General features: G+C 37.6%; 2 protein-coding genes across 3 annotated transcripts in view; one reads left to right on the forward strand and one right to left on the reverse strand.

Annotated features, from left to right (window-relative positions):
- PPIP5K2 (diphosphoinositol pentakisphosphate kinase 2) overlaps positions 1-16,402 on the reverse strand; it is a 90,820-nt gene extending 74,418 nt beyond the window's left edge. The window contains exons 1-6 of one of the 2 annotated variants that reach the window (XM_006872312.1): positions 16,005-16,402; positions 15,119-15,314; positions 10,542-10,632; positions 8,408-8,493; positions 1,614-1,768; positions 333-434 (exon numbers count right to left, since the gene is read on the reverse strand). In XM_006872312.1, the coding sequence (XP_006872374.1) occupies positions 333-434; positions 1,614-1,768; positions 8,408-8,493; positions 10,542-10,632; positions 15,119-15,314; positions 16,005-16,118 (744 nt within the window). In that variant the 5' untranslated portion in view covers positions 16,119-16,402. The remainder of the gene's footprint in view (positions 1-332; positions 435-1,613; positions 1,769-8,407; positions 8,494-10,541; positions 10,633-15,118; positions 15,315-16,004) is intronic. The other variant, XM_006872311.1, reaches the window with a different exon arrangement.
- A 10,305-nt stretch (positions 16,403-26,707) lies between these two features.
- GIN1 (gypsy retrotransposon integrase 1) overlaps positions 26,708-27,860 on the forward strand; it is a 47,213-nt gene continuing 46,060 nt past the window's right edge. The window contains exon 1 of the mRNA XM_006872313.1: positions 26,708-26,771. The gene's annotated coding sequence lies outside the window, so the exon portion shown is untranslated. The remainder of the gene's footprint in view (positions 26,772-27,860) is intronic.

Raw genomic sequence — 27,860 nt, forward strand, 5'->3', positions numbered from 1 at the left:
TAAACTGTGGTGATGAACAGGCTCCTGTACATGACATTTGATTATTGAGTACCCCTTTAAAGAAGCATGTATCTTAAAACAAATTTATATTATGTCCATAACAATATTTTTGATAAAATGTTTTCTTTTCAGTTCTGTGTTTTATTGTAAGCATTTAAGAACCTAAAGGGTCTTCAGGGTATCGCCTGCATAAGGTATTCATGGTATATAAATCAAGTTAAAATGTCCTAATCAAAAAGAGATACAGGACAAAGGTTAGATCGGACCAGCTAAAGGGTCACATCGTTCTGAAATTATTGGCAAATTCAAAATGCAAAATTAATCAATCCTACCTTAACATCAGTACCATCTGTAGGCATAAACTCTTCATATATATATGAACCTGTTTTTCGTACATTACTTTCTGGGGAATAAACACTACTTCTACTGCCAATCTGAAAGCAAAAGATATTCATTAAATACACAATATTTTTCTCATGTTTATAATATAATCCTTTTGCTATTTATTGCCATCTTTAAAATAAAACCAAACCAGTGGCTATACAATCCATTCTTACTCATAGGAATCCCATATTTCAAAATAGAACTATGTTCCATAGAGTTTTCAATGGCTGTGATCTTTCAGAAGTAGAATGCCAAAACTTTCTTCCAAGGCACCTTTAGGTAGATTAAAATCAACCATTGATTTAGTAGTTGAGTATTTAGCGGCTTCTAACATCCAGGGATTCCTATTTCCACCATGTTGTTGTTAAGTGTCATATAGTTGGTTCCAACTCAATTCGACCTTGTATAGGGTTTTCAAGGAAAGGCTTGTGGGTCTGAACCACCAACCTTACTGTTCAAATTGACCTTACAATACCACAACAGGACTTCAATTTCCATGTTGTTGTTGTTGTTAAGTGCCATTGAGTCTGTTCTGACTCACAGCGACCCTGTATAGGGTTTACAAGGAACAGCTGGTGATTTTGAACCACTGACATTGTTCAAATTAACCTTGTGGTTCAGTGCTTTATCCCATAGCACCACAATCATGCTCCACATTTCCATGTCAGGTACTGTCAAACAATTTTAATCCACAAATCTTTAACTCCAATCACTGTGTACTTGGTAGTATTTCTGCTGCAATTACAACATACATGTAAGATACACTGCACAAAATACAGGAAACACCCAGGATTACATTAAAAAGATTTATCCATATTGCTGCAATTTTGTTAATTTTTACTACTATAGAATTTTCCACTGTGTCCTGGTGTGGTGCTGTAGGACAAACACTGAACCGTAGGGTTGGTTTCAATCGCAAGGTCGGCAGTTCAAACTCACCAGCTGCTCCTCAGAAACTCTGCATGGGAACCAACTCGATGGAATTTAACAACAATAACAACAAATGTGCCTTAGTGTAAGTGGTTTCGCAATATTCTGAGACTAATATAAAGTTAAATAACGGAAATAAGCCTTGTTTTTTGACAAAGTATGTTATGTTTTATAAATTGATCTCTAAATTTTTTAAGAGTACAATATTTAATTAGTTTTATTAAGTACTTGATTGCTTTTAATAATACAACAGATGAACTAAGAATTAACAAGTATTAACAAGGATCATAGAAGTTTACCTTTCGAAAGAGTCTTTGACTTCCACCACCTGCAGAAGTTGGATAATAAATGTAAACATTGTGATCTTCTGCACTTACTGGCTTTTCTACAAATGGCTTTTGGAAAATTTCTCCATTTACTTCAACATGATCTTCCCCTTCAATCAGATTGCATTCTACATATCAAACATATTAGCAAGAAAAATTACATACTATATTAGAGTATCTTGTTGTTGTTATGTGCTATGAAGTTGGTTCCAACTCATAGAGACCCTGTACAGAATTTCCAAGGCTGTAAATCTTTATGGGAGCAGGAAGCCTCATCTTTCTCCCGCAGAACAGCTTGTAGTTTCCACCTGTTGTCCCTAGGTTAGCAGCCCAATTCGTAACCACTATGCTACAAAAATCAGTTGCTGTCAGACTGATTCTCACTCATGGTAACCTCATGTGTGTCAGTTGTGTTGTTGTTGTTAAGTGCTGTAGAGTTGATTCCAACCCATAGCGACCCTATGTAGGGTTTCTGAGGAGCAGCTGGTGAGCTTGAAGCACCGACTTTGCAGTTCAAACGGCTTTGCAGTCTGGCGCATTAACCCACAGCGCCACACCAGGACTCAGAATAGCACTATAATCCATAGAGCTCAGTGGTTGATTTTTCTGGTAGTAGTTCACCAGGCTTTTCTTCTACTGTGCTTCAGCAGGCTTAAACCTCCAATCTTTTGGTTGCATCTGACCTCAGTAATTGTTTACAACATACCATATTATTTACCCACTGCTCGTCTGTCAGTTGCTTACATGTGGCTTACAGTGATGCTGAAAGCTATGCAACCAGTATTTTGAACACCTTCAGGATCACCCATTGTACACAGGTTTCAGCTAAGTTTCCAGACTAAAGCAAACTAGGGAGGAGAAGCTTCTGAATGTTTAGCAACTGAAAACTATATGAATAGCAGTGGAACACTATCAGATAGCACCAAAATATTGAATACTGAAACATTATGAATAGCGCCAGAATACTGTCAGATATAGTGTAGGAAAATAAGCCTCTACGGTTGAAAAGCGCTCAGAATACAACTGGGGAAGAGTTGCCTCTTTAGAACTGATAATGATGACACAAATGGATAATGAGGACCTTCATTTGCTGAAGGGGCACAATGCAAAATGAGGAGAAACAGCTGCAAATGTACATTAATAGTCAGCACATGGAATGTACGAAAAGCAAAACTTCTCAAAAATGAAATGGAATGCATAAACATTGATATCCTATGTATTAATGAGCTGAAATGGATTTGTATTAGCCATTGTGAATCTGACAACCACATGCTGTCTGTGATAGGATAATATTTGTATTCCTACAAGCAAGGTTAGGATTCAAACCCATCAGCTGCTACTCAGAAACCCTACACAGGGTCATTATGAGGCAATGGCACTTAACAACAATTAAAAGGAAGACCAGTTAATACCATTATTATTCAAATTCACACACCAACCACTAAAACCAGTGATGATAAAATTAAAGAATTCTACCAACTTCTTCAGTCTGAAGCTGAACAAACATTCAATCAAGATATATTGATAATCACTGGAGACTGGACTATAAAGGCTGTAAACAAAGAAGAAAGATCAACAGTTGGAAAGTATCACCTTGGTGGTAGAAACAATGCTGGTGATCTCATGACAGATTTTTGCAAGACCAATGACTTATTAATCGCAAATATCTTTTTTAACCAACATAAAAGACACATGGACCTCAACAGAATGAATACACAGAAATCAAAATGACTACATCTGTAGAAAGAGACAATGAAAAATACTAGTGAAAAAACTCCACATCATTAGCTAAAACTAGGCAGGGACAGACTGTGGAACAGACCATCAATTGCTCATATGCGAGTTCAGGCTGAAGCTGAAAAAAATTAAAACAAGTCCAAGAGAGCCAAAATATGACCTTAAACATATCTCAGATGAATTTAGATATCATCTCAAGAAGAAATCTGGTGATTAGAAACTAATACCCAAAATCCAGAAGAGTTATGGAATGACATCAAGAACATCATACAGGAAGAAAGCAAAAAAGGCCATTAAGATGGCAAGAAAGAAGGAAAAAAAACCCAAACTGGATGTCAGAAGAGACTCTGAAACTTGATCTCCAGCATAGAGATGCTACAGCAAATGAAGAAATAAGGAGGTAAAAGAGCTGAACAGAAAATTTCAAGGGTACCTAGAAAAGACAAAGTCAAATATAATGAAATATGCAAAGAACCCGTAAGTAGACCAAGAGGCAGTCATTGAACAAACAAGGGGACAGTGAATGGTTTAAAATCAGGAAAGTGTGCACCAGGATTGTATTCTTTCACCATACTTAATCTGTATTCTGAACAAATGATCTGAGACACAATACATCATTTGATTTATCTGCTGCTTCCATGAGTATAAATTGTGGATCCAAATAAAGTGAAATCCTTGACAATTTCAATCTTTTCTCCATATGTGTACTGAGTCTGACTTCTTGAATTATTTGCTCAGTACACATATTAAGGAGCTCTGGTAGTGTAGTGGTTACGAATTGGGCTGTGAGCCGCAAGGTCAGCAGTTCGAAACTACCAGCTGACCCACGGGACAAAGATGAGGCTTTCTGCTCCTGTAAAGATTTACGCCTCAGAAACCCTGTACAGCATCGCTATGAGTCGGAACCGACACCACGGCACATAACAACAACAACAACAACAACAACACACATATTAAGGAGTGCTGGTGTGGCACTGTGGGTTAATGCACCAGACTGCAAAGCCATTTAAACTGCAAGGTTGGCAGTTCAAGCTCACCAACATCTCCTTGGAAACCCTATACATGGTCGCTATGGGTTGGAACCGATTTGAGGGCACTTAACAACAACAATACATATTAAATAATATGGTAAAAGGATATAACCCCAACTCACCCTTTCCTGATTTTAAATCATGCAATATCTTATTTATTTATTTTTAAGTTTTTATTATGAATTGAGTGATAGTTTACATGGGAGAACATCAGTTTTACAATCATCGTTTCAATGCAATGATTACAATCCCTCCCGTGAATCATCATTCAATAGTATTTACTTCTTCTATTCCCTCTGGATGGGAGAAAGATGAGGCTTTCTGCTCCCGTAAAAGATTTAAAGCCTCGGAAACCCTATTCAAGGTTGCTATGGGTCGGAACCGACTCGATGGCACTTAACAACAACAATTCCCTCTGGGGATTTTGTTTTTTCTTTAGGGGGGATGGGGATGTATACAAAAACACTCAGAAATATATAATAATTTAAACAACCAAAGGGCACATTCTGCAAGCCTGCCTCCCGGCCGCCAGCACTCAGTCTTTCTCTTTCCATGAGTCTACAGTCCTCAGCTACTCTCTCTCTTCATGCCCTCATTTCTGCCTCCATCTCTGGTGTCACTGTATCTCTGGATAGGGTCCCACCTTCTGCTCATGCTCTTCTTCCTTGATGGTTCTAGGGTCATCTGTTCCTGGACTGTAAGATTAACTACTCCCCCCTTTTTGACACAGAACCTCTACCTTTACAGTTATGACAGTTGCAATTAATTAGTCACGATAACAATTGTCACCATTGAATCATAAGAATTGTATCCCTAATGGTCAATACATCTTGATTGCATGTTTGATCAATTTCAGACTGAAGAAATTGGTAAGAGTTCTTCAATTTCATCATCACTGGTTTTAGTGTTTGGTGAATAAATTTGAATAACAATGATATTAACTGGTCCTCCTTGTAGGCAGGTGGATATTTTCCTTTCACAGACATCATTGTACCTCATGCCTACTCTTAATACATTCTTTTTGATGATGAATGAGACGCCATTCCTCTTCAATTTGTCATTCCCAAAATAGTAAACCATGTGATTATCACATTCAAAATGGCCAATACCAGTTCATTTCAGCTCATTAATGCCTAGGATATTGATGCTTATATGTTCCATTTCATTTTTGACAATTTAAAATTTTCTTAGATTCATACTTCATAGATTCCATGTTTCTACCATTAATGGATTTTTATGGTTCCTTCTCTTCTTTTTGAGATGTGCCCCATCAGCAAATGAAGGTCTAGAGAGCTTTAGTCCATCTGCATTATCACGGTCAACTCTACTTTGAGGAGGCAGTCCTTCCCCAGTAGCATTTTGAGTAACTTCCAATCTGAGAGGCTCATCATCTGGCACTATATCTGACAATATTCTGGTGTTCTTCATCAAGTTTCAGTATTCAATAATCTGATGCTGATAAGAGTTCCATTGCTCTTCATATGGTTTTCAGTGACTAAATATTTGGAAGTAGTTCGTTTCTCCTTCTTCCTAGTATGTCGGTGTCTGGAAGCTCATCTGAAACCTGTCCACCATGATTGATCCTACTGGTATTTAAACTACCAGTGGCAAAGCTTCCAAAATCACAGCAACACACAAGCTACCACAGTTTGACAAACTGAAAGACAAGTGATGGGGCCCTGCATTATACCATTAACTTCCTTAATAAAGCCTATGAGTATTGTCTGAATTCTGTGTGGCTATTGCAACAAATTATTGAACCCAGTAGAGAACTAGAGTGTCATGGGAGAGCTGGCTGGTGTCAGAGCATGATAAAGAAGGTAGGAAAGTGGAGACATGTGTATCTTCTGCCGCACAGGGAACAGCCTTGTACTGGTAATTGTACTTCAAACCACTCGCGAAGGCAGAGAAGGTCAGACACCACCTCCATGTCATTCTCGCTGATTAACAAATGCTCTATTAGTTGGGTATTTTTATAAAGTTGTTTTAAAGTACAACAAGGTCATCATCAAAATTCCACAAAATATTATGAACTATAAGAATTTTAAAACCGATATACATTTATCTCATCCTTTTAAAGCTCTCTCTCTCTCTATATATATATGTATATATATATGTATATATATATAATGCAATACATTAGGCAAGTGTTTTTAAGGTGTTCAAGAGTAAACGTAACAGTTTGAGGACTAAGGTGTACCTGACCCAAGGCATGCTCTTTTCATTCATATCATATACATGTAAAAATTGGACAGTGAATAAGGAAGACCTTGGAAGAATTGATGCATTTGAGTTATGGTGCTGGAGAAGAATATTAACAGCACCATGGACTGCCAGAAGAATAAACAAATCTGTGTTGGAAGAAGTACAACAAAGAGAACTTGAAATGCTGATGAAGATCAAAGACTACAGCATTCAGTAAGGATTGTACTTCAAATAAAGAAAATACCCTCACAAATGGACCAATACATAACATAATGATAAATGGAGAAAAGATTGAAGTTGCCTAAGATTTCATTTTGCTTGGATCATGCAATACATAAAGGAGCTCTGGTAGCGTAGTGGTTACGAATCGGGCTGCGAACCGCAAGGTCAGCAGTTCGAAACTACCAGCTGTTCCACGGGAGAAAGATGAGGTGTTCTGCTCCCGTAAAGATTTACAGCCTCGGAAACCCTGTACAGGGTCGCTATGGGTCGGAACCGACTCAACGGTACTTAACAACAACAACAACAATGCAATACATCCTTTGATTTCTTGATTGCTGCTTCCATAAGTACTGATAGTGGATCTAAGCAAAATAAAGTTTTTGACAATTGTAATCTTTTTTCCATTTATCATGATCTTATTTATTGGTCCACTTTTGAGAATTTCTGTTATCTTTACATTGAGGTACAAGCCAAACTTCATCAATGAGTATTTTAGGTCGTCTTCACTTTCAGCAAGCAAGGTTGTATCATCTGCATATCACTAGTTGTCAAAAAGTCTTCCTCCTTTATCCTTAATCTATACAAATTTTTAATTGCATAATTTAAAAATTCTTCATAATTGTCAGCTGTGTGTCCAATATAGATGAAAGAAAAGTCGGGTAACTCCTAAACTTGTTCATTCACAGTGTCACAATTCAATTACAAGTATTTATTTGGTGATTGTTAAGTACCATCAAGTTGTTTTTACTTATATCAGCGCTGTATAGGGTTTCCAAAGAGTGACTGGTGAGTTTGAACTGCCAAGCTTGAAGTTCAAACTGACCTTGCAGTTAAGTGCTTATCCTAAAACATGTGGTGATGGTTGTAATGAGCCATGTAGTTGGCTCCAACTAACAGTAATCCTGTATAGGGTTTCTGAGGCTGTAAACCTTTCTCTGAGCAGAAACCTCACTTTTGTCCCACTGAGTGGATGGTATATTCAAACTGCTGACCTGCGGTTAGCAGCCCAACTCATAACCCACTATGCTACCAGAGCGCCTTAATGTATATTTGTTGTTGTTATTGCTATAAAGTCAGTTTTGACTCATAGTGACCCTGTATACCACTTCCAGGGAAGAGCTGGTAAGTCAGAACTGCCAACTTTTCAGTTCAAACTGACCTTGTGATTACATGGAATAACATGTGATCATAAGAAATACCAAATGTTGTTAAGTGCCATCAAGTCAGTTATAACTCACAGCAATCCTGTATAGGGATTCCAAAGAGTGGCTGGTGAGTTTGAACCACTGACCTTATGGTTAGCAATTCAGAGCTTATCCTACACAATAATTAAATGTTATTGCTGCTGTTAAGTGCCATCAAGTCGGTTCCGACTCATAGCGACCCTGTATAGGGCTTTGAAGGAGCTGCTGGTAGATTTAAACTGCTGACCTGTGGTTTGTAGTCCAGTGCTGATCCTACAGCATAACACCAGAAAATTCTTTAAATTTAGTACACTTTATTAAAAATAGAGTGTTCAAAAAGCATGTCAAGTGGCATAAAACAATTTGTTTAAAATCTCTTAACTCTTACCTTTGGGGTTATTTGGGTCACGGTTCAGAATTGCATAACGAGGAAGCAAGATACCTTCAGCTTGAAGAATACTATATACTTCTCTCCTAAAGAAAAAGGAAAACATTCTTATGTATAGTTCTACTTCACAGTGAATACATTCTTTTCCTGTTCTTAAAATACATGTTACTGTTTAAGTCGAGTTGTAATATTGAAAAACATATCCTAAGGAAATGTTCCACAATGAGAACAGAAATGTATACAAAATATTATTTGTATCATCTTAAGATATTCATTTTTAAACTGAAAATATCAATTCATTTTTTAAATACATGTTGTTGTTACTGTGACTAAGTGCCATCAAGTTTGTTCTGTCTCACAGTGTTTCCAAGGAGCAGCTGGTGGGTTTGAACCACCAACCTTGTGGTCCACAGTCCAGTGCTTAATGCACAGTGCCACACCAGAAGTCCTAAATTAAAATATAATGTGGTGGTGGTTGTGTGCCATGGAGTCAGTTTTGACTCACAGCAACCCTACATAGGGTTTCCAAGGCTGTAAATCTTTAAGGGAACAGAAAACCTCATCTTTTTCCCACCCAACCACTAGTAGCTTCAAATTGCTGACCATGAGATGAGCAGCCCGACTTGTAACCACTACACTATGTTGTTGTTGTTATGTGCCGTGGAGTCGGTTCTGACTCATTGCGACCCTGTACAGGATTTCTGAGGCTGTAAATCTTTACGGGAGCAGAAAGCCTCATCTTTCTCCTGCAGAACAGCTGGTAGTTTCGAACTGCTGACCTGAAGGTTCGCAGCCCAATTCGTAACCACTATACTACCAGAGCTCGCCAAATAAAATTGATACAGTTCAATAACAGGATTATTACCTATCAACTGAAAACTTATACTTAAATAATACTTAATGACACAGAAATATATTCATAATAATGTACCAGAAAACCAATTCTAATTTTGCAAACTTCAAGTGTAATTATGTGCTGCTTTCTAAAGAAAAAAAATGTACTAAATAAAGTGGCAGGACTAAATGATTTTTTTCTTTGCTTTTATTTTCAAAGTTTTTATAGATAACACACCCACACATAAATATACATGTCATTATATAGACACATATTACTATATAAGTCTAAGAAACATACTACACTTTTCTTAAATATTTATAGTGTTACTAATTGGAATAGGAGATAAAAAAACATGTAAGTGGGACCTAATATTTTAAAGTGTTTTCAGGTATTTATATACTGTGATGCTAACACAAGAGAATACTGTTGAAATTGAAAGGGTAGTCATCAGTCAGATATCAATTAAATGAAACATACAAATATATTCATCTAAATTTTCTCTTAAAAATGCATGCTTTGGGCCTGCTAAGAAATATAGTGAAATGTTTATCAAAATGAGCATACTTTACCATTTAAAAATATGTACTCATACTAAATAAAAACTGTGCATAATTTTCAGTGTTTTAAAAAGCTCTGGAAATTAAACAAATCTAGTTTAAATTCATCAATAAAAACGGGTTGCAAATACCTATTTTGAGGAGACAGTGGATTAAATGAATGTAAAAACAGCTAATGCCTTCTCATCATTATTGTTACTTTTATGTGCCTAGGAGCTCTGGTAGCGTAATGGTTACAAATCGGGCTGCGAACCTTAAGGTCAGCGGTTTGAAACTACCAGCTGCTCCACGGGAGAAAGATGAGGCTTTCTACTCCCATAAAGATTTACACCCTCGGAAACCCTATACAGGGTCGCTATGGGTCGGAACTGACTTGATGGCACATAACAACAACATGAGTAGGTTCTGACTTACAGTGATCCAATATAGGGTTTACAAAAGTGGCTGGTAGGTTTGAACTAGCTTCCTTGCGGATTACCAGTCCAATGCATATCCTATAGCACCGCACCAGAGAACTCATAATATGTTGTTCCTGTTAAGTGCCGTTGACTTGGTTCCAACTCATAGTGAGTTGGAAACCTGTGAAAGGTTTCCAAGGAGTGGTTCCTTGGTTTTAACTGCCAAACTTGTGGTTAATTGTCCAGTGTTTACCCTGTAGCATCACATCAGAACTCCATACAGCAGGCACTAAAGAAATGTTCATTTTCCTTCCCTTACTCCAGTCAATTGCACCACTTACCTATCTTGTATGAGATACTGCATATTCAAGTCATTGATTACAAATGGATTCCTGAGTTTTGCATAGGCAACTGCTTTGTCCAGTGGAAAGCCTAAAAACACATATTATTAGCATACTCTTATCTTATGATAAACTGACAGTTATTAATTTATCAACTTGAATTAATGCTACTTCCCATAAATCAATTTCATTATGAAGATAGCAAACTTATAAAATGATTTAATTTATATTATTATACACATTTTTAATAGCCGCTTTGATTGAAAAGGCAGAGCAAGCTAGTAGTTATATACCCATATTTAGAACACTGACATGTTAGTCAAATCTTGATTACTCAGTTACCTGGTAGAGGTTAAGAATACCTCACATACAAATAGAAATCTAAATATAAAAAGCTTAAATTTATCAAAACCATCTGGCAATTTAAAAAACATATATATATATACAATTGCTCTTTTCATTTTGAAATTTTTAATATCTATATATATAGTTGATTAATTCAAAGAACGTTGTTAGGTACCACTCTCAGAGGGAACATATGCATAACAGAACAAAACAGTGGCCAGTCCTGCACTATTCTATTGTTAACACTTGAGCCCATTACTGCTGACACTATGTCAATCCATCTCACTGAGGGTCTTCCTCTTTTTCAAGGACTCTCCATTTTACCATGCCCAATATCCTTCTCCAGGGACTTGGTCCTTCCTTAAACAATGTGTGAAGTATGAGAGACAAAGTCTCATCATCCTGGCTTACAGGGAGCATTCTGGCGGCACTTCTTCCAACATAGATTTGCTTGTTCTTCTGGCAGTTTGTGGCACTTTCACTATCTTCTTGCACTTTCACTAGCATCAGTTCTTCTATGGTCTTCCTCATTCACTATCCAACTGTCACATGAAAATACCATGGTTTGGGTCGGGCACACCTTAGTCTTCAAACTGATATATCTGCGTGCGAATGAACGCTTTAAGAGGGCCTGAGCAGTAAATCTTCCTAATGCAATACATCATTTTATTTAACTGAAGTTCCCATAAGTGTTGAATGTAGATTCAAGCAAAATCCAAGCAAATTAAATCTTTTCTCCATTTATCATGATGTTATTTCTTGGTCCAGTGGTAAGGTTTTTTGTTTTTTTTTTTCTTTACATTGAGGTGCAACCCATACTTGCAGCATGCAAGGCTGTATAATCTATATATTGCAGGTTGTTAATGAGTCTTCCTCCAATCCTGATGCCATGCTCTTCTTCATATAATCCAGCTTCTTGGATTATCTGATCAGCACACAGATCGAATAAATATAGTGTAAGAATACAGCACTGGCACACACCTTTGCAGATTTTAAAACACTAAGTATCCCCTTGGTCTACACAGAGCAGTAAGAAAAAAAAAATTCATCTGTAACAGATATGCTCAAAATATATGAGCCAAATCATACTATTGCTGGATCAATACAATAATACCGGAAATAAACACAATAATAACAAATACTAATTAAATGGAAACAAATGAAATAGCAGATAAGGCAAAGAAAAGGTTTAAAAAAAACTAAATATTTAAAAAATTATACTTCACTCTCTGTATTAACACTGAAATTCTTTCATTTAACTATCACTGTACATTAAGAGGCAATCTTCCCTAGAAGTTAACAACATATTGTGGTGGGGTCACTTGCAGTGGAGTCAGTTCTGATTCATAGCAATGTGGTATAGGATTTCTGAGGCTGTAACTCTTTATAGGAGAAGACAGCATCATCTTTCTATCTGGGAGTGGTGCTGGTAGATTTGAAGAAATATACCTGGGTTCATATACTGGCTTCTACTTTTCATGATATATACAAATGCATTTAACATTTCTAAACCTCAATTCCTGGCTATAAATCAGATATTATACCAGTACTGTCCAGTAGGGATTTTGAAGGACTGAATGGAATAGTGAATACAAAGCACTTAGTATATTACCTAGCACAGAAAGTGTTCAGTAATTGTTATTATTTTTATTTATATGATAATATCTCAATTAATCATCTTATCTATAAACCCCTAAAAATCATCCAAGCCCTCTGCTACCGAGATGATTTTGATTCGGAGTGACTCTGTATAGGGCTTTCAGAGACTGGAAATCTTTATGGGAGCACAAAGTCTCATCTCTGTCCCAGAGTGACTGGTGGGTTTAAACAGTAGATCTTACAGTTACCATTCCACTGCTTATCCTACAGTGCCACCAAGGTTCTTTATCTTATCTATAGAAAGGGGTACAAACTAACAAAAAATCTGCAAATAGGCATCATTTTCAGATTTACTGTCAACATATCTGTGAATAAATTGTATTCTGTAGATTTACTAGAATAGTTGGGAAAGGAAAGGGCATATTAAAGCATAATGAAGTTTTAAAAAATGAAACAAACAAAAAGCTATGGTCAATTAAGTAAGAATCCCTAAATTCTTCTTCATTTTGAAACTTTAAATAGAAGTATGTTGTTGGTGTTAAGCGCCACTGAGTCGGTTCTGACTCATAGCAAACCTGTATAGGGTTTCCAAGGAGCGGCTGGTGAGTTTGAACTGTCAACCCTGCAGTTCAAACCAACCTTGAGGTTGAGTGCTTATCCTACAGGACCACACCAGGACTCCAAATAGAAATATAGTAGTAGTGGTAGTAGCAGGCGCACCTTAGTCCTCAAACTGACATCTTTGCTCTTCAACACTTTAAAGAGGTCTTGTGCAGCATATTTGCCTAATGCAATACATCATTTGATTTCTTAACAGCTGTTTCCATGAGTGTTTATAGAACAGAAATACACTATACCAAAAACCAGATGGCCACAAATTACAAATTCCTTAAGTTTTATGAAGACTCTTAGAACTTATCATTTGCTGAAAAAATGCCCTATTGTCTATAATTTCAAGCCTCCTAATAGAAGCTGGTAGCGTAGTGGTTACGAATTGGGCTGCGAACCATAAGGTCAGCAGTTCGAAACTACCAGCTACTCCGCGGGAGAAAGATGAGGCTTTCTACTCCCGTTAAGGATTTACACCCTCGGAAACCCTGTACAGGGTCGCTATGGGTCGGAACCGACTCGACGGCACTTAACAACAACAATAGAAGCTAGGATGGTGATATTTTGTCTCTCATACTTCTGACATGTTTAAGAAGGGACCAGTCTTTGGAGGAAGACATCATGCTTGGTAAAGTGGAGGGTCTGAGAAAAGAGGAAGAAGCCCAACAAGAAGAATTGGCATAAATGCCAGCAGTAATGGACTCAGTGAAGCAAGAATTGTGAGGATGGCACAGGACTGGGTAGTGTTTTGTACTTAGTAGATAGGGTTGCTATGAGTTTGAACCAACTTGACAGCACGAAACAACAGAATTCAGCAAACAGGGAACTAAAGTCAGTTCTTCTCCCCCCAATTTTTTTTTTGGTTTAAGAACATTTTCCTTACCAAGGGACAATATAGGGATATGCCCTTAGACAGACTTTATATGCCCTTAGAAAGACAGGTAAATAGCTTGTGTTGGTTATGGAAGAAGATCTAACTCTGAAGATAAGGAAATCAACAGGTTATTGGAAATGAGGGACTTCACTATGCAAAGATCACAGCCTTGACTTCAATATGAAATAATTTCAGGCAATGGGAAGACAAAGTCTCAACCAGACCCTATTTGCTTCTTGTTGAAGGAAGACTTCTTGAACATCTAAAGTGAGACTTTCATGCAATTCAGGACTAGATAGTTTGGTAACAAGTTTTAGGATAAATACCAAAACAAGAATAAATGAGAGAGCACATCTTTTAAATTTTAATGGTTAATATAAAATTACTTTAATTTACAGATTTATACTTAGAAATAATATTTATTATTTCATATGTTTAAATTCCCTGGAGTAATAATTAAGTCTAACTTACTATCTTTTATTGCTAAAAGATACCAAGGTCTAAAATCTTAAATATCAAAAGGAGAACTACTACATAAGACCATTATTGTGAAAGACTAAGAAAAAGAACCCACCCCAAAGGGGGAAAAAAAACCCGAAACAAAGTATATATATATATATATATAAGCATATGAAGAATGATAGATCATTCTCTATACAGAAAAATCACATATCCTTACAAAGATTCAATAATTCCAAAAGACTTTATCCTAGGAAATTTAGAGATGCAAAGGGATACATTTAAAGAATTAATGACAACCTTATTTTATTTGTGAAAATATGGAAACTATCTAAATGCTAAGAGACTGATTACATATGTTATTGTACATCCACATGATAACATACTATGCAGTCATCAAAAAATAGGCTTTAAAGAATTATAAGGGGAAAAACTCTTGATATACATATTTATAACAGTGAAATACTAAATATATAATGACATATAAACTATAACACTAAATTTGTTTTTAAAAATACATACAGACAAAGACTAGGAAAAAAAACTTAGCTATCAAAATGTTAATAGCCATCTTTAAAAGTAGCATTACTGATAATTTTAATTTTATTTTTCTATTGTTTTCCAATTTACTGCAATTAATAAATATTAGCTTTATAATCACATACCACCACCCCCTTTCTTTAATTAATACCTTTGGAATGGAATGAAATAAGACAATCACATAAAGGCCAATTTTCTACTGGTTCATTTAAAATAACATCCTCTTCAAATACTACGACTGTGATATATTTAAATAAGGAGATCCGTTCAAGAATTTCCTTCATTGGTTTGGATTTGGATTTCTTTGCCATGGAACATATTCCAACCACAATCTGCCTTTCTGGAGGCTAAAACAGAGAGGAAACAAAAAAATTCAGAACTGAATACAAGCTCCAAAGTAGAATTACTTTCATTGTTTCCAGAAGTAAATGAATTATGGACTGATTAAATATGTGATACAATAATAACAAATGCACTTGTCAAAATTAAATGTTATACTAAAGAATCGACTCCTGAAGGAGTCCTGGTGTGGTACCAGGATAAGTACTAGATTGCTAATCCCGAGGTCAGTGGTTCAAACCCACCAGTCACTCCTCGGAAACCCTATAAAGGGTCACTATGAGCCACAAATGACTCCACAGCACACAACCACCACCAGTACTTTATCTTGATATAATTGTTACATATTTTTATATTCAAGGTACCCTCCTTTTGATTTATGGATCTGATCACTCCATGTTTCTCCCTGTCACTTTATTTTTACCCAATCATTTATTATGCTAGGTATATCACTGAAACATACTAAATAGTTATCATTAAACAACTTAAAGTTTGATCCCAATTATATTTCTTGGTACATAATAGGTTCAATAATCTTATACAAGAACCAAAATATACTTTTCTAGTTCTCAACATTTCCAACAAATTCTTATCTGAAAAAATGTGTTAACAATTGTAAATAAGAGTATCAATTCCCATTAAGATATAGTAGTAAAACTCCTATAATGCTATTGGTCTTCTCTCACCAAACAACTTACAGATTCATCTTCATCATCATCATCTTCATCTGCATGGTGGAAGAAATGTCGATAATTTCCTGGATTTACTTCAGTATCTTCTGGTCCAACAAAGAATCTTGGGGTTTCACTCATTCTTAGTTCATTTAATATATATAAATGACAAACGATCTATACTAAAATTCTTGTAAATGAACAGCATCAGAAGAAAGTACTCTCTGTATAGCTAGTTGACACATAAGCCTGTTGCAACTTGTTTCTGTGTATACAATCACTTGAAATTGTGATGACAGTTAGTTGGATAATGTTCCTTTGTTCTCAGATATCGTTACTTCATTGCTGATATTTAAGTTGTTGCTGCAGTTTATACAACAGACAGTAAGGCTACTGTTTCCCTGAGTTGATACAGCAAATTTTTTTTTTCAACCTAAAATGAAATTTGAAGAAAAAAAAAAAAATTGGAGAGTGTACTTCAAGAGCATTCATTTCAAAAATAATTGCAAACAGCAATATATATCCATAAATAATTTAATGTATAGTTTCAAAATGAAATTCTTTTCCTTTCATAAAACTAAGAAATTAAGATTCTGATTGTTGGCAATACATATTTTAGCAATATGACAAATCAATATAAATTCTCCATCTAAAATTATCTTGTAAATTATTCAAATTGTTTAAAAAATTACTTTAAAAGCTAATTCCCTCAATGTATAGTTCCCTAATAGTATAAGGGACTAAAAAAGGATAGACAAAGTGTAATGGAAATTTGAGAATAATTTACAGCTGAACATTAATCTGAAATTACATTAAATCATTTTTTAAAGGCCTCCAATTTATTCAAGTTCAACCTGTAAAGGGGCCTTTCAGGGAATATGGTGGTGGTGGTGTTATGTGCTATGAAGTCAGAGCCGACTCATAGCGACCCTGTACAGGGTTTCCAAGGCTGTAATTGCCATATAACAGTGATATGTAACCTCAAAATATTAGTTACTAAAACGGTTTAAATGTATTTATTAATTGGTCACATCACAACTATCTACCACCAATACAAAACAATATCTCAAATATTTTCTTTGATTATTATATAAGAAATTACTTGATCATATTTTCTTAATTAATATATACTGAATGATTTGTTAGATAGAATTGAAAAACTTTAAATGCTACTCCTAAAGTTCAAATGCTGCTCCTAAATCATTTTAATCAGAGGATTCCTATGAAACATAAAACTACTTTACCTATCTAGTCTTTAGTTTGAGCTACACAGAAAGTTTCAAAGGGAGATTCAAATGGTTGATGTTCAACCATTTCAAGAGGTAGCATATCATCAAGGGCTAATAGTACTGAAAGAAGTCCAAGGTGCATTGAAGGCATTGTCAAAGAGCAAGGCTCCAGAAATTGATATAATTCAAAATGAGATCTTTCAACAAACTGATGCAGCACTTGAGACACTCACTCATCTATGCCATGAAATTTGGAAGACAACTACCTGGCCAATGGACTAGAAGAGATTCACATTTGTACCCATTCCAAAGAGAGGTAACCCAAAAGAATGTGGAAAGCATGGGACAATATCAGTGCTATTTTAGAATTTCATTTTTAGATATTTCAGACTTTTTATAATGAAAGTAAAGTTTTGCTGAAAATAATTCAAAAAGGGTTGCAACAGTACACTGACAGGGAACTGCCAATGGTTCAAGTCTGATTCAGATGAGGACATGGAACAAGGTAACTCATTGCTGATATCAGATGGATCTTGGCTGAAACCAGAGAATACCAGTAAGATGTTTACCTGTTCTTTACTGGCTATGCAAAGGATTTTGACTGTGTGGGTCACGACAAAATATAGACATGGTGGAGGATGAATAGTTGTTTTGTAAATTTGAACAACAGTGGTATTAACTGGTCTTCCTTATAGGGGTATGGATATTATCCCATCATAGTGTTGTATTTCAAGATAGATCGCTAAATGTTCTTTTCTATGATGAATGCTAACCATTTCTTTTTAATTGATTCTTAACTGAGTTTTAGAATTTCATTTTTAGATATTCCAGACTTTTTATAATGAACATTAAAATTAGAAAGTTTTTAAAAATTAATTTTCAGTTATACCTTTACAATTAGATTGTTACTGCTTTTGTTAGTGCATGAGTGCCCGTAGGCACTCAGTTTCACTCGGTCAGTAGACAGGAAAGCCTGGAGTTGTTCTGTCTCTACATTGCTTACTGCCTCCGCTGCTACTGTTTTTCCTGATGGGATCTAGCACTCTGCCTGTGGCTCTACTTTACTGATGGCATTTCTGCTTCTGAAGTGGCCCCTTTTTGTTGTTGTTAAGTGCTGAATAGGGTTTCTGAGGAGTGGCTGGTGAGTTTGAACTGCTGACTGTGACCTTGCTGTTCAAACTGACCTTGTGGTCCAGTGTTTTATCCTACAGTGCCACAACCAATCCTCACATTGGAGTCCCATACATCCTACTTACATGGTCACCCCAGTTATTTGGCGGGCGTTACAAAGACCAGACTAGAAGAGACATATTAAGTAAATTCATCACAAAGTGTATGTATGCAAACACTTGTGTGTATGCACACATACAAATGCACATCAATATATGTGCTGCTATGCTGACTCTAGCATCTGCTCACATCAATAACATTCTTTAGATTATAATGCAGCATTTATTCCATTATTACATATTTTTATTGTCAATTTTGTGTCTTTATCACACTGACACAAGGAGCTCTGGTAGCATAGTGGTTATGAGTTGGGCTGCTAACCTTAAGGACAGCAATTTGAAAGCACCAGCTGTTTCACAGGAGAAAGATGAGGCTTTCTGCCCCTAGAGATTTACAGCCTTGGAAATCCTATATAGGATTGCTATGAATAGGAACCAACTCCATGGCACACCACCACCACATCACACTAATATAGGAAATGTTGATTCACTCGACTGTCTGGTTACACCATATGCCCCTTAAGAAAAAGCATTGCAAAGTTGATTGTTCAAATTCAACAGCCACTCCGCAGAAACCCTAAGAAGGGTCGCTATGTGTTGCAGTCGATTCAATGGCACTTAACAACAACACGATAGGGTTACCCAAGGAAATACATGTTTCAGCAGCTTCCAGACCACAACAGACTCGGAAGAAGGACCTGGTTGCCTACTTCTTTAAGAAACTGGCCAGTGAAAACCTTATGAATAGCAGCAGCATAACATAGTCTAATATAGTAATAGAAAATGAGGCACTAAGGTTTGAAGGCACTCAAAATACCACTGGGGAAAAGCTGCCTTTTCAAAGTAGAGTTGATCTTAATGGCATGGAAGAAGTAAAGCTTTCAGAACCTTCAACCTTCATATACTGATGTGAGATAACTTAAAACGAGGGGGGGAAACCCAAACAAACAGTTAGCAACATCCGTTAATAATCGGAATATGGGACTTATGAAGTATGAATCTAGGAAAATTGGAAGTCATCAAAAATGTCACAGAAAGAAGAGGGAAGTGGGGGGGAAAGAGTAACTCACTACAATTTGATGAACTTTACCTATACGTATGGATGTAGTAGTTCAAAAAAGGGAATAAATCTTTACAGCAAGGATCACTCTCACCCCCTCGTTACACAGGGTTGACAGGGATGGACAACTCAGACAATGATTACCAGAAATGGGGGCGGAGGGGGCTATAAAGGCAAGAAGTGACTGGCTTACAAGCTTTCAAGAGGGAACCTAGTTCCAGACTATGCGGAGGAAGGTAGAACGTCCACTGAATGATTTCCAATCTGTTGGAACCAGGCTGGTGAAAGGAAATTGGGGTAAGTCTCTTGTGGTACAATAGTGAATAATTTCTATCAGGACTGACTGTGAGGGTCGGAAATGCAGAGGTAGATGCTTTTTGATAAAAGGAGGGGAGTGACTGATTTTGCAGCCCAGGATCGGAGGTCCCTGGTACCTACCATCAAGTGAAAAGAGTGGAGAGCGTGATCCTACCCACGAATGGAGACAGAGACAATGACATGGACAGATGGAGCAGCTGGGGACACTGGACTCAGGAAGGGAGAAGGGCTGTGTGCTGATGGTCAGAGGGGCAGACCTGTGGGGTGTACCCTTTGGTTATTTGATGATGCATGGGGGGGGGGCGGATTTTGATCATTACAAGGAAATGAAATACGACAGAATGAATGTTAAACTGATGTTCTCCCATGTAAACCCATGTAATTCACAATAAAAACTTTAAAAAAAAAGACACAGAACACAAAAAGATTGCTATCCTAAGCATCTGTGAGCTGAAATGGACTGGTACTAGCCATTGTGTATCAGAGATTATCACACGGTTTACTATACTGGGTTTCTTAACTATCTAGTGCTGCCAAATGACATAAATGGATGACTTTAAGAAACAGAAATTTATTCTCTCACAGTTTAGAAGGCTAGAAGTCCAAATTCAGAGTGCTGACTCTAGAGAAAGGTCCTTGTCTCCTTTAAGCATCTATAGGCCCAGCACTCTTTGAAGATCTCCCGTACCATGGCATCTTTCCTGGGATCTAGGAGCTTCACTAGCCCATTCCAAAGAGAGGTGACCCAACAGAATGTGAAAACCATTGGACAATATCTTGGACATCCCATGCGAGTAAAGTTTTACTAAAGGTAATACAGAAACGGCTTCAAGCACACATTGACAGAGAACTTCCAGAGGTTCAAGCTGGATTCAGAAGAGGCCGTGGAATTAGGGACACCATTGCTGATGTCTAATGGATCTTGGCTGAAAGAAGAACATCATAAAGATGTTTACCTGTGCTTTATTGACCACACAAAGGCTTTCGATTGTATGGATCATTACAAGCTATGGACAATATTGCGAAGTATGAGTAGTCCGGAATACTTAATTATGTTCATGAGGAATCTGTACATGGACCAAGAGCCAGTTGTTCAAACAGAACATGGGAACACTGAATGGTTTAAAATTAAGAAAGGTGTGCAACAGGGTTGTATTCTTTCACCATGATGTGGGATGACATCAAGAACATCATACGTGAAGAGAGCAAAAAGTCATTAAGAAGACAAGAAAGAAGGAAAAGGTCAAAATGGATGTCAAAAGAGACTCTGAAACTTGCTCTCCAACGTAGAGATGCTAAAGCAAATGGAAGAATTGAAGAGGTCCAAGAGTTGAACAGAAAAGATCAGCTTGAGAAAATAAAGCCAAATACTATAATAAAATATGCAAAGATTTGGAATTAGAAAAAAAAGGAAGAACACGGTCAGCATTTCTGAAGCTGGGGGAACTGAAGAAAAAAATTCAACCTGTATGCTGAGCAAATAATCCAAGAAGGTGGATTATAAGAAGAAAAACGTGGCATCAGGAGGAAGACTCATTAACAACCTGTTATAAGATACAACTTTGCTTACTGAAAGTGAAGAGGACTTAAAATATTTACTGATGGAGATCAAAGACCACAGCCATCGGTATGGATTTCATTTCAATGTCAAGAAAACAAAAATCCTCACCACTGGACCAATAAACAACATTCTTATCAAAAGAGAAAAGATTGAAGTTGTCAAGGACTTCATTCTTCTTGGATCAACTATCAACATTGATGGAAGCAGTAGTCAAGAAATCAAAAGACATATCGCATTAGGTAAATCTGCTGCACAAGACTTTTTTGGGGTGTTGAAGAGCAAAGATGTCAGCTTGAAGACTAAGATGCATCTGACCTAAGCCATGGTATTTTCAATAACCTCATATGCATGAAAAGCTGGACAGTGAATAAGGAAGACGGTAGAAGAATTGATACTTTTGAATTATGGTGTTGGAGGAGAATACTGAAAGTGCCATGGGATACCAAAAGAACTAACAGATCTGTGTTGGAAGAAGTGCAGCAACCAGAGTGCTCCATGAAGGCCAAGATGGCCAAATTTCATCTCTCATAACTCAGACATATTGTCAGGAGGGACCAGTTGCTAAAGAAGGAGATCATGTTTGGTAAGGTGGAGGGTCAGCGAAAAAGAAGAAGACCCCCAGCGAGATGCATTGGCACAATGGCAGCATCAATGGGCTCAAGTGTGGCAACAACTGTGAGGCTGGCCCCGGATCAGGCAGTTTTTCCTTCTGTTGTGCACAGGGTCACTATGAGTTGGTACTGACTCGATGGCACCTAACAATAACAACAGGCGCTTCACTGTACAGGGACCCCAAGTCCAAAGGACGCACTTCACTCTCAGCTCCTCTTTCTTGGTGGAAGAAGGCCCCTCTTCTTTGCTCACTTTTCTCTCCTTTTATCTCTTGTAAGAGGCCACACCCCTGAGAAAAATTCCTTTCAATTGACTGGGTGTTCATAGCCACTCTCATCATGGAAGGATTACATTATATTTGATTTCATCATAAGGGACTACTACATTTTAACTGCTAAGACACTGTAAATCCTGTCCCAATCAATTTGACACAAAACCTTAGCTATCACATTGGGAAAGACAAATTTAAGAAAAATGACATCCTATTCATAACCAAAAGAAATATTTCAAAGTACTGTCAGTGCTAGGATAAAATCCATTTGCCTACAAGGAAGACCAACTAATAAAACTATTGTTCAAATTTAAACATCAATCACTAATGTCAAAGATGAAGAAATTGAACTTTTTTTTTTTTTTAAACCAACCTCTACCACCACCACCACTGTAACTGAACAAACATGTCATCAAGATGCTTTGATAATTACTGGTGATTGGAATGTGAAACTTGTGAACAAAAAGAAATCAGTTGGAAAATATGGCCTTCATGATAGAAACAATACAAGAGATCCCATAATAGAATTTGGCAAGAAATTAAATGACTTCATAGCAAATACCGTTTTTCAACAACACACGGTACTCCTGGTGTGGTGCTGTAGGATCAGCACGGAACTGAAACCCAAAGTCAGCCATTGAAACCCACCAGCTGTTCCTCGGAAACCCTATACAGGGTCGCTATGAATCGGAATTGACTCGATGGCATTTAACAACACCAATAATAGTATTTACATGGACCTTACTTAATTAAATAGACCACATCTGTGGAAAGAGACAATGGAAAAGTTCCATATCATCAGTAAGAAAAAGGCCAAATGACCCAAATGCAGAACAGACCATCATCAATTGTTCATATGCAAGTTTAAGCTGAAATTGAAGAAAATTAAAACAAGTATTGTTGTTGTTAAGTGCCGTCGAGTCGGTTCCGACCCATAGCGACCCTGTACAGGGTTTCCGAGGGTGTAAATCTTTACGGGAGTAGAAAGCCTCATCTTTCTCCCGCGGAGTGGCTGGTAGTTTCAAACTGCTGACTTAAGGTTCACAGCCCAATTCGAATACGACCATGAGTATACTCCACCTTAATTTAAAGACCATCTCAAGATTATATTTGAAATGCAATGACCACTAATGACAAAAGAACAGATGAGTTGTGAGATGACATTGAAGACATCATATACCTACTAACTGCTCAGCTACTGAAGACACACAAACTCCTTTGCCACTGCTGCTGCTGGAAACCTCATCACATTTTTTCCATTCTTCCCACATTACTGGCCTCCAGCAAAGCTACCTAGACCTTAAAATGATACTTTTTATCTTTTTTTTTCATCTATCAGTCCCACCTAAAGGTCCTGATATAATGCTGCAAGATAAGCACTGGACTTCAAGGTCAATACAAACCCCAAAGTCAGTATGACTCGCCAGGTTGGAGGCTCAGACTCACCAGCTTCTCCTCAGAAACCCTATACAGAGTGGCTATGAGTCAGAACTGACTCAGCAGCACTTAACAACATGAGTCCCACATACTATTTATACAGTGCCTCTTACCTGAACTTAGGAATGCCTGAATGGTACAAATGGTTAACATGATTGGTCATTAATCAAAAGGTTCAAGTTCACCCAGAGGTGCCTTGGAAGAAAGGTCTGGAGATGTACTTCTGAAAAATTGGCCATGGGAGCACAGTTCTACACTGATACACATGGAGCCACTAAGAGTCAAAACAGACTCTAAGGCAATTGATGAATTAATTAGTTTTATTGGAACTTAAAATCTTTCCAAGCCAACACTGTAGTTCTTAGGATAGGTTCCCTGAGGAGTTAAGAACTAGAAAATCCCTGCTCTGAGCATCTAAAGAAATGAGAGACACAGTGCCAACATAGATCCATAACTAGCTTTACTGAAACTCTAAAAGTGTTTTTCAATGGAAACATTGTTATTAGTGGTGACTCCGTTTCAGGGTACTATTAGGACAGTTATATAATAGATCATTAAGCAGGCCTCTGCAGGCTGGCAAAATTATTTATACAGAAAAGTACATTCCAATTTCCACACAACCTTCATATTGATTTTTCTCCTTCAAACATTTACATAATACCTTTTTGCCGAACCTGCCTTTCCTTTTGTCTGTAATTCACTACCATACTTGAAAGTATCTATTTGTCTTTCAATAGCCAACTGTAATCTACAACGAATCCTTTTCTGATAACTATCTCTTCATTACCATTCTCCAAATACACATCCATGGTGCTCCACAGCATTTTGAATCTATCTTTACAATTATTGTTTCCATCTGTTATTTTTTTCTCCCCAATTTTTTATTATGAAAATTTTCAAATATTCAGAAAAATTTAAAAGACAATTTACTACACACTCACATATTCATCACTGGACTGACACAATAATTGCCAATATTTTGCCATATTTACTTTACCTATAGATCTTCTATACCACTTGAAACTTGTAGATATCAACATGTCATCTCTAAATAGTATGGTTTGCCTAAAAATAGAAACACTCACAATACTATGTATACACCTAATAAAATTAACTTCCAGAATACTATCGATATTCAGTTGTATGGGATTTTTTTGAAAGAGCAAGCACATCATCTATATATCCCCAATACTTAACTAGGTTGCTGCTGTTGCTGCTGTTAAGTGCCATTGAGTAGGTTCCAATGTATAGGGTTTCTGAGGAGCGGCTGGTGGGTATGAGCTGCCAACCTGGTAGTTAGAGGTCCAATGTTTATCCTACATCACCACACCAGCACATGGCACTTATTGGGCAATCAGTGAATACTGGACAAGTTGTTCAGTATAATGCCTTTGCAACAATCACCATGAAAATCACATGAATTTAAAATTTAAACCACACAATACTGAAATTTATACAAATCAGTTTAATCACTTGCTTTAGTTTGTTAGTATTTTGGATTCTGAACTGCTTAATTCTGTGTCACAATACTGAAGCTCATGCCTGTCATTTGTCAAACGCATACATTGGCACACACACATTTTAAATGAACGAATACTTTCAGCAACTGAAACTATTACTAAAGGAATGGGGAACTATGATGGTCGTATAATTGTTAAGGATATAGGTTTTGGAGTCAGATCTTGTTTCTTAATACAGTCTCAGAAGTTTACCAGCAGCATTAACTTGGGTGAGTTAACCTAAACCTATTTCTGTCTCTGTAAAATGGTGAGACTAGTATTATCTAACTCATGGAATTCAAAGGATTGAATGACAAATTCTGTAAAGCACTCAGCACCATCAAGGATTCAGTTAATGGCAGCTGTGGTACTGTAGGATAAGCACTGGACTGCTAACTGCAAAGAGACTCTATACAGGGTCGCTATGGGTCGAAACTGACTCCACGGCGGCACTAACAACAAACAACCATTATATTTGACATATCTGCCTAAAACAACAACTGGGTATTTCACTGAAGAATTTTCTGTAGCAAAACAAAATCGTGTCTCAGTGGAAAGCAAGGATGCTAGGAGCTCAAGTCAACCATGCTTCCTACTTCCACCAGCTTAGCCTGCGAGCACGCTAAAGCACCTACCTACTCCTGAAAGGTCGTCAATAACCTTAGTGAGTGAAATCCAATGCTCACTTACCGTCCTAGCCCCTTGCGCAAGGATGCAACATCTTTCAGCAGAGGAGGTGTCACCGTGACTTACCTGCAGCCTTTATTAGTACTATGGGAAGCTGCAGAATATGGGACTTTTTGTTTTTTAAAGTGCGAATGGGCTAAGGGAACAGAAAAAGGATAAAGACTAAGAAAATAAAAACTCATCCCTACTCACAGCAATCCCCAAACTTCAGATTGCCCACTTAGGGGAAGAGGAGGCAAAAATGAAAACTGGCGTCACAAGCTCTCGAAATGAAAAGAGGAAACAATGGGGAAGGAAAAATGGAAATCAGAAAGCAAAAGGGATCCTCAGGGCTGTACTATCACTCCTCCCCGACCATGCTTCCATTCACTTCCGCACTAGTCCTTTAGAGAAGAGCGCGTCCAGGATCTGCAGAGCGCAGCAAGATAAAAAGCAACTGCCCAGCAGCAGCCGCAACCCTTGTTCTTCTTCGGTCTCGGTACCCTCACCTGCCACGACTGCGGTCGTCATTCGGGCTACTGAAGATGCTCGAGCCCATTCGGGTCTCGGTTCCGGGGGCAGGTGGGAGGCCAAAGGCTACATCAAGAGACTGCTAATGAAAGCACGCGTCTTCTACCTTCAGTAGCAACTAAATAGCCACAAGGAACTGCTTCACTGCACGAAGCTCAACCACGCCTCCTCCCCGCCAGCCTCGGGTATCAGTCAGAAACCTATCCGGGCAGAACAACTTCCGGTTAGAGCCAAACGGTCCGCCCTAACCTTTCACGACAATGCTCCGCGGTCTTCAGAGGCACTCTTCTCTTAACAATCCGGGTAGTTCCGCTTCCGGCGGCACCAGATAAGTCGCGAGAAGAGGCTTAAATCCTGTCGTTTGCGTTAAGGACCACCTTGGTGAGTGGTCGTTCTGATGTGCGCTGTCATTACCTAGTGATTTTTTATGTGAGGCGTGACTTGACGATAATATCAAAACCATTCGCTTCGGCCGACCTAAATAAAAGGATTTAATGCGCTCTGTGGAGATTGCGCAGGCGCCCTTGGAGTGGGAGGGCCTTTGGCGTTGAAACGTCCCTAGCGAACTGTTGTGAAGCCTGCAGTGTTACTTGTGAAAACGAGTTTTACTTAGTGCTTGGGAATTCTGGTAGCGTAGTGGCTACGAATCGGGCTGCGAACTGCAAGATCAGCAGTTCGAAACTACCAGCCCTTCCAAGGGAGAAAGGTGAGGCTTTCTACTCCCGTAAAGACTTATAGCCTCGGAAACCCTGTACAGGGTCACTATGAGTCCGAACCGACTCCACGGCACCTAACAACTAGAAGAGCAGTCGGACTTTGCCCTCAAGAACCAGTTAGCCAACTGCCAAAACGCTCAGGAAATGTTCCTTCGCATTTAAAGTAGCGTCCCAGACTCCGAACAGTGGATAAATTAAAAGATTGAAGGTGGCACTTGAAGAATTCCCCCCTTACTTTCTAATGTAGCTGCCATCTCATAAATGTCAATTGATCTGGGAGAGTACCCTTTTTGTCGTAATTGCAAATTTGAAGGGTATCATCGCTTAGTTTTAAGGGGAAAGTATTATCTTTCTTAGCAATCTGGGTTATTCTTAAATGAGGCCAAAGTAGAAAAGTAATTTTGCAAAATGGAAATTCACTTATCTCTTGTGGCTTTATGCATATGCCTAATGGGAGACAAGGCATTTGTATTAAATAATATTGTATGCTGAAATGAAGCAAATGTATCTGGTATTTATTTTCCAGCCTTTGACAACATTACAGAAAAGTATTCACTTTTATTTTTCAGATATTAATATAGAAAAACTTAGAAGTCGACATTTGATTCTAAATTAACGTGTTTGCTGAAAGATTACAAGTTTAAGAAATAAGTTGAAACATGCGTACTTTATTTTTTGAGGCTTAAATTGGTAACCCTGACTGTTGTTGCTTTTGGTTAAACATAATTTTAATCAAAATGATACTAAGCTTCTT

Source organism: Chrysochloris asiatica, unplaced genomic scaffold, assembly GCF_000296735.1.
Source record: "Chrysochloris asiatica unplaced genomic scaffold, ChrAsi1.0 scaffold00193, whole genome shotgun sequence".
NCBI lineage: Eukaryota > Metazoa > Chordata > Mammalia > Afrosoricida > Chrysochloridae > Chrysochloris > Chrysochloris asiatica.